The 7,427-nt window shown below is 39.7% G+C and overlaps 2 protein-coding genes across 4 annotated transcripts; one reads left to right on the top strand and one right to left on the bottom strand.

The window, feature by feature from the left end:
- Positions 1 to 617: 617 nt before the first annotated feature.
- On the bottom strand, positions 618 to 3,198 carry rrp15 (ribosomal RNA processing 15 homolog). 2 transcript variants are annotated; one of them, XM_049729930.1, is made up of 5 exons: positions 3,115 to 3,198; positions 2,421 to 2,719; positions 1,800 to 1,897; positions 1,525 to 1,717; positions 618 to 1,191 (listed from the first exon to the last, which is right to left on the bottom strand). In XM_049729930.1, exons 1-5 carry the CDS (start codon positions 3,158 to 3,160, stop codon positions 1,072 to 1,074), a joined length of 756 nt encoding a protein of 251 aa, XP_049585887.1. In that variant the 5' UTR covers positions 3,161 to 3,198; the 3' UTR covers positions 618 to 1,071. The 2 variants fall into 2 exon arrangements, with proteins under 2 accessions (XP_049585887.1, XP_049585888.1); XM_049729931.1 differs by having other exon boundaries at positions 2,421 to 2,716.
- A 1,002-nt stretch (positions 3,199 to 4,200) lies between these two features.
- On the top strand, positions 4,201 to 6,865 carry LOC125975087 (uncharacterized). 2 transcript variants are annotated; one of them, XM_049730219.2, is made up of 2 exons: positions 4,201 to 4,369; positions 4,928 to 6,865. In XM_049730219.2, the coding sequence occupies exons 1-2, from the start codon at positions 4,348 to 4,350 to the stop codon at positions 6,379 to 6,381; spliced, it is 1,476 nt and encodes a 491-aa protein (XP_049586176.1). In that variant the 5' UTR covers positions 4,201 to 4,347; the 3' UTR covers positions 6,382 to 6,865. The 2 variants fall into 2 exon arrangements, with proteins under 2 accessions (XP_049586176.1, XP_049586177.1); XM_049730220.2 differs by lacking the exon at positions 4,201 to 4,369 and adding an exon at positions 4,638 to 4,796.
- The last annotated feature ends 562 nt before the right edge of the window (positions 6,866 to 7,427 follow it).

The raw sequence follows: 7,427 nt of genomic DNA, 5'->3' as shown, positions 1-7,427 counted from the left end.
AACCAAGGCCAGACACAGGAAGCTCAAATATAAAACGAGTCAGCAAAAATGTTAGTGCCACGTCACCACATCAGGTTACTACTGGCAGCCTGCTGGAGTTCATTGCGGTACTATGGATGTGATTTATCATTGTCATCTATTTATGCATTACAAGTAACTACAAAAAGTGCAATTCACAACAAAAGACATATAAGGCACTCAGGAAATGATACTTATAACCACAACAAAATAAGAAAGGTGTATTTTACTGTCTCCTCATGTTGTCATTTGTATTCATTATTTACCTATTCACATTTGTTTAGACTGTTTAAGATGAATATATTCTACCAACACCCCTTAAAAATCCTTTTTGGTTTTGCCATTGAACTTCATTTTTTTTAGTTTTCTATTTTTTTTATAGATTACATTTGTGGATAATGAGTTCGGTAAATTTGTGATTGTCTTTCCCAGATTTCTTTCTTTCTTGTAACGTGAGCGGATTTGACATTCAGTGAACAAAAGTTGTCCTTGAAACAAAGGACAGCAAACACTTAAGATGCAGTGAGCCAGAAGAAATGCTGACTAGGTGCTTCCATAAATCATGAGCAAAGTAAATAAGCCACACAGATACGTTGCAGTATAGTAGGGGAACGGCTTTTGATTTCCGTGGCGCTGCACAAAAGAGTGATATTTACACAGGGTACATGAGAAAAAAATAGTACAAAATATGGTCATAAACAATCTTTGAATATTTGAGCTGAACAAAGCAGCCTTGTGGTTAACTGGTACATAGTCCAGCTAAAGAAACATTGTATCAGTCCTCTTTTGAAAGTTTATTTTGCTTTCATGTATATGACCTGCCTCTCTCATATCAACAAAGGACAACATTTCTGGAAATTCTCAATCCTTTCTGAGCAGACCCCAATCCCATGAAGAATTTCCCATTATTTCATTCACAGAAGCAAGTACAGTACTGTAGCTCGCAGAATACAACACTGCCCCCTGTTGATTGAACTGTCACCTGGCTGCGGGTTAGTCTGAACCTCATCACAATTAAGACATAGTCTCTTTCTTCGTAAAGCGTCAATTGGATTAAATTCCATCTGCACCACTTCCTGTGTGTTCCTCTTTGTCCCAGTCTTTCATCGTCGCTCCCATCATAAAGTCATCACTGAGGACACTCCACGCTGGTTTCTCATCCACCTCAGTAGTCTATGAGGATGCACAGACACAATAACTAATAGGTTTGGGCTTTGAGCTGCATAATTTTTTCCTCAAACTTAAACAACAGCGCACCTTATTCACATATTTTTCCTGATCCCTGGAATTTCACTTTCTTAATTTATATTTTGATATTTTAAATTCCTCAAGCAAGAACCTTCCCACTGTCCACTTCGTGCAAACTTCATTTAATCGTTGATAAAGTCATTATATAAAACGTCTTTAAAGGGGTAAATTGATTCAACAAATCAGCATAAACTTGTTTTTTTGACAAAATATAGGATAGACATTTGTTTTTCTGAGGTGAAAAAAAAAATCACTTACATGTGTGTCCTTTTCTGCCTTGACTTTGACTCTGGCGCCACCTTCTGTTTTCCTTAGAACATCGATGAAGTCTTTTTTGGAAACTGAGGAAAGTATTTTTGCCTTCTTTCTCTCTGAGCCATCAACCTCCGCCATCTTTCTATCAATGTTCTTTTGGTGCATTTTTACCGCATTGAACAGTTGCACGACACCTCTGTGGAAAAATCAACAACAAAATCAGTCTTCGCACTCACGGTGTACGAGCGTACACAACACAAAATTACAGAATTACACACCGGGTGGCAATTCTCTGCAAAGATTTTTCAACTTCACGGTCCTTCACTAGATCAGGTTTTACTCTGGACATCATCTCCCATGCTCGTTTCTTATCAGTCTGGGGGACAAGAAAAGAGCAAGCACCGTAATACATAAATTTGTAATGTCTGTCATTACACCAGCTGCAGAGACCAAGATTTCAAAGTTATATTTCGTGTTTATAGATTTATTTTTAAGTGCTACCAGGATCCATTATTTGGCCGTAAGAAATAACTTACCAGCAGCTCACACGACTACTTTGACGTTAAATAATATTGCACAATAACATACGAAGAAAACAAGTTGAAGGTTTTCTCTAATGCTATCTTAGTTTTATATTACATTGTTTGTTATATGAGTATTTGGTTTTATTTTTGCTTTGTTTTACTTGGCTGTTTGCAGCCAGGTCAGCATTGCAAATGTGAACCGTGAACTGAATGTCACGTAATGTTTTATTTTAATATGGATATTTTCTAATGTGTATTAAATTTTTAGAAAACAATTCAGTGTGTTGCTAACATTTAACAACAGACAGCTAGTTTTGGGTGATGTCTAGTTGGGGTGATCATGATTTCTGCATTTATAAGCACTTTGCTAATTACCTGCTCCTTCCTCTCCAACTGCTCCTGTTTTTCTTTTGCCTTCACTTTGTCCAGTTCTTTGTTTTTCACCAAGATGGTGGTTTTGCTCTTGGGTGTTTTCTTTCCCAAAATCTTGGCCATTGCCTCTGCCCAGCCAGCATTGGGATTGCCTTCCTCTTCTTCCTCTTCCTCCTCACCTCCACCTTCATCCTCTGCATCATCTCCGTCATTCCCTCCATCAGATGATATGTGATCATCACTTCCCCCATCTGAGTTGTTCAGCTCATTTGTGTCCTCCAAAGAAGATTCAGCATCATCTGCTAAGTAAGAAACAACTTCGAAGTCATCTGGACAACAGCTAGTTTTCATAGGGTACTGTATAAGAGTTTCACGTGTTTGATTATTGTACAATGAGAGTAGAAAGATGAAAATTGTACCAAAACCACACATATGTGCATCATACTTAAAAGTCAAGCCTTAATACTCCGAAAGGCTACTTAATTAGTGCATTATAGCAACACATCTTACAAAAGCATTCCGTTTCATTATACGTGTTCGATGTTTCGAGTCGCACACATCTAATGTTAGTAAAAAGTCGTTGACGACATCTAATGTGCTTTCAGGACTCTGTTTTATACGAATTGCCCAGAATAAAACAAATCATCCAAAATGCAGTTGAAATATACAATGTTGCACGCAGGAATCAAATAGTTACCGATGTCTTCCATGATCCGCACACGCGTACGCACTAAAGCGGCCATTGAAGAGTAACGATAAAAAGGTTCCGGGGGCAAACATAAGTACAGAGACAAATGGTTCCTATCATATATATATATATATATATATATATATATATACTTTCCTTTGAATGTGAATCATATATATATATATATATATACACAATGATTTTATTGCATTAGCTTCCTCATAACCCTCATTATCACATTCCTTTGAATGAGTAGACTTGCTTTTTTATCTTTAGTGATCATTATCTCATTATCTCATTCCACTGTAGCCCATTGGTCATCTCTTCTGCCAACACATTTCCTGTTTTGCTATTTTTCTCTGTACATATATATATATATATATATATATATATATATATATATATATATATATATATATATATATATATATATATATATAGGCGGCTCGGTGGCGCACTGGGTAGCACGTCCGCCTCACAGTTAGCAGGGTGCGGGTTCGATTCCACCTCCGGCCCTCCCTGTGTGGAGTTTGCATGTTCTCCCCGGGCCCGCGTGGGTTTTCTCCGGGCACTCCGGTTTCCTCCCACATTCCAAAAACATGCTTGGTAGGCCGATTGAAGACTCCAAATTGTCCCTAGGTGTGAGTGTGAGTGCGATTGGTTGTCTGTCTCTGTGTACCCTGCGATTGGCTGGCAACCAGTTCAGGGTGTCCCCCGCCTACTGCCCGATGACGGCTGGGATAGGCTCCAGCACGCCCGCGACCCCCGTGGGGACTAAGCGGTTCAGAAAATGGATGGATGGATGGATGGATATATATATATATATATATATATATATATATATATATATATATATATATATATATATATGCCTGTATGCAGGATTTCATATTAGTGGATTTCACCTCTACAAATGACATTCTGCAAAGAAACAAATTTGTTTTGAGGATTCTCAAAGAGCTAATTGTAGAAACTAAAAAAAAAAAATTACATCAGAGATTTTGCAGTTTGTTCATTGTCTCAAATACCAGGACATACCAGGATGCTTTTCCACGTGCACCCAAGAAACTAAACCGGTATTGCATAGTGATTCTGACGATTAGAGCATGTGGGTCTGTGCGTGGGTGTGTCTTAAAGTTGCTTCATGAACAGGAGACAAGCTGTCTCTAGTGACTTGACCGGTCCAGAAAGAAAGGTGGACAAGTCTGGAGGATTCCCTCTTGAGTCTTCTACACATCAAACATGATGACCAAGAAAAAAATGAGTAAGTTCAACATCAATACCGAAATCTGTTGGTTACCGGGTCTTAAATCAAACATATAATGTTGTTCTGTTGGGATCATTTTACAGCTGTGTAAAATTGGCTATTGGTCGATTCTGCTTCAAGCATGTTACTTTCTTAAACGCCCACGTTGTAATGAAATACTTTTGAAAACTTGACATCATGTCCACCATTATGAACTTTTCATGTGGCGGAGGATGTGACTCAAAGCAACATGTGGTGGTTTGCTTGCTAAACCTGATCAACCAGTCTTGTTTGACTGCAAATCCTGACTGGTGGCAAAATCAAAAGAAGTCTCAGCTTCATTCTTTGGGCTTGCATGAGTAAAGAAAATAATGATTAAACTGGATTTCGATTGGGAAAAAAAGATCAAACTTGAAAGGTAGTATAAGCAGACCATCTTGATCAGGTATTTGTTGTTTTTACCTGGGTCTTTTTACAGATTTCTGCTCAGACCCACAAAATGTAATATGCATTTTCGTATTTAATCATATTTTGTTGTTATTAAAAAAAACAAAAACATTGTTCTTGTCCTTTTAGAGGAAGCAGCAATTGGTTTTGCACTAGGAGCAGTGGGAGGCTCCATAATGGCAGCCATAGACGAGCCCGTTGACAGCACCCTGGCTGCAATGACCACAACGAGTCAACTGAAACCGCTGATCGAAGACATCAGGACAGTGGGTGCTCTCGGACTGGGGACTCTCATGGGGGCTTCTGCCCTGACCATCGCCATGACCTCAGTTGTAGCTGGTGTTGTCCTAGCAGCGGTGGTAGCTTCGCTCTTCGTCACCACAAGGAATTGTGGGGCAAGTCAAACGAATTACGCAAACTTGTGGGTAAATGCAGGACTTGCCGGTGCCCTTGGGACCACAGTCAGCGGCGGCACATTAGGTTTTTTTATTGAAACGATTGTGAATAATTTCGGCATGACTGGTCTTCTGTTTGCACTGTGCATATTTAGCGTCCTCAAACCACCTCTTCGCTTTGTATTTAACATCCTCTGGCAGCAAGGCGAGGCCTGTTGCACTCAAACGTCTACGGTTTGGGACACAGAAAGAAAAGAATTAGAGATTTCTGATTTAGAGCAGAGAGAAAGGGTGGCTGTGCAAATAGAGGAGAGGATCCTAAATAATGGGAGGAGCGCCACTAAAGACATCACGTCGTGGACCACTGAGCGGAAGCTGCGAGAAGAATTAGAGAGGAAGAAAATGGAGGCTGAAGAGGCAGAGGTCAAACAACGGAGTCTCCAAGACTGGATCAAAACTGTGATGATCAAATACGTGGACTTTTTGGCTTTTTCAGGAATTCCAATGACTGTGGTTGCTGTTGTAACGTCACTATTTGGCTTATTTGGGTACGGGGGCCACTATTCTGTGTTCATTGTACTGGTAGCTTTAGTCGCAATCATTGGCTATTTGATTCTGAAGTCTTCTGATTTTAAGTTCTGGATGTTGATAGGATGCATGGGAATGCTCGCGACGTTCGTTATCGCCATGCTCACCGTGCAAGCTGGAGATGAGATCATGAATCAGAAAAGGCAACCGCAGGACGTAAACAGCGACAGCATCATCGAACGCATGAGTGACCTTTCCAGTCGAGAAGCTTTGAAAACAGCAATTATCGCGGCAAAACTTTGCCAGCTGAGTTTGGGAGCTGCAGTCGGGGGCCCTCTGGTGAGGCATGCAGCTGGAGAGGGCAAAGTCATCATAGGGGCTGCGATCATTTCCGTCGTTTTACTAGCCGGGGTAGAGATTTTATCCCCGGCTCTGGGAAAAGGTGGGAAAGCCGGGGCACTGCTGGGGGTGGTGGGCACTTCCGGAGTGTCTATCGGTGCAGTGGCAGCCATGGCAGCCGAGTGTACGTCATGGCCACGCACTTTGGGAGCTGTAGCCGGTGTGATTATTGGCACACTCGTGATGGGTGATTTACATTTTGTCTTAATTGGAGTACAACTTTTTGTCGCCTATGTCTTTGCTATGACTAATACTTTCTGAAGCAGAAGATGTAACGTCAAATTTCTTACTGTGAAAACATAAACAGTGTGGACATGCAAGTTCCCAATGGTAAAAACCCATTTGAAGTAACTGTGCTACAAAGAATACTATTTATGCAAAGAATGCAGTTCACGTTCATCATGTTGGTCATAGACAAATGTAGAGTTCTAAAAGTTTGAGTAGTGAAGCTGAATACAGTAATCTTATTTCCAAGAAAACGTGTTTAGACATTTATTGATGAAATTGGTGATGGGTGAAGAAAAAGAATCATTGGAAAAAATTGTAATAATAATCTATAAAATATTCAGTCATTATTTGTTAAGAGTTTAATTTAGCATTTCAGCATATTTATAACACAAAGAATGACTTTCATCAAGCCAAGTTGTTTTGCATGTTTTAAGCAAAACCAGCATCGGAGTATCTTATCTTGCAAGAAAGTGAATGAAAACGCTGTTGTGTTATAAAAAAAACAATATATGTGACAATAAACGTTTTTTTTTCATTCTGAAAGAAATAAAAGTTTTATACCACTGACTCGGCCATGCTTTGATGATCATTGGTATATATTTAGTGAAATAGTACTACAGAGAATGCAATAAATTGTCATCAGTTCAATAAAGCAGATAGCCACCTCCTTAGGGTCCATGTGAAGTACAAATATATTTGATGTAAATTTCCACATTCATTCACACGACCTTTCCTGCTCAGAATGTGTCTCGGTACCTACCATGATGCACCACTGAATGGCAGTGTACACCAACAAGTGCAACAGCCTGCATCATTGGCCTTGCTCATCTCTCTCTAATGACAATCAGTCACTTATTTGATGAAACTGGTAGCCAGCCTCTGTGTTCAGTTTTGAAGGGATTCAAGGGATGCAAGGTCACAGAGATAAATCCATTTGGATAGTGATGGGTAAGCTTGTTTAAGCTTGTTTTGTTTAGCCTTCTAATTCTATTTGATTTAGAAATTGCTAGATCTAAACTTACACATTCGCTACGTTTTAAACAACCGCACTTCGCAAAGTTTTAAAAACATTAACTACA

The sequence above is a fragment of the Syngnathus scovelli genome, chromosome 9, assembly GCF_024217435.2.
Source record: "Syngnathus scovelli strain Florida chromosome 9, RoL_Ssco_1.2, whole genome shotgun sequence".
Classification (NCBI taxonomy): Eukaryota; Metazoa; Chordata; class Actinopteri; order Syngnathiformes; family Syngnathidae; genus Syngnathus; species Syngnathus scovelli.
Note: the sequence above shows the minus strand (reverse complement) of the source record. Positions and strands in the feature narration are given on the sequence as shown.

What these genes read in the sequence shown, in the direction of transcription:
- rrp15 (XM_049729930.1), bottom strand. Translation starts at nt 3,160, where the DNA reads ATGGCCGCTTTAGTGCGTACGCGTGTGCGGATCATGGAAGACATCG. An exon ending in AGTTGGAGAGGAAGGAGCAG is followed by an intron (nt 1,898 to 2,420) that starts GTAATTAGCAAA and finishes CTTGTCCCCCAG; the next exon opens with ACTGATAAGAAACGAGCATG. An exon ending in TTGCAGAGAATTGCCACCCG is followed by an intron (nt 1,718 to 1,799) that starts GTGTGTAATTCT and finishes ATTTTTCCACAG; the next exon opens with AGGTGTCGTGCAACTGTTCA.
- LOC125975087 (XM_049730219.2), top strand. Translation starts at nt 4,348, where the DNA reads ATGATGACCAAGAAAAAAATGA. An exon ending in GATGACCAAGAAAAAAATGA is followed by an intron (nt 4,370 to 4,927) that starts GTAAGTTCAACA and finishes TTGTCCTTTTAG; the next exon opens with AGGAAGCAGCAATTGGTTTT.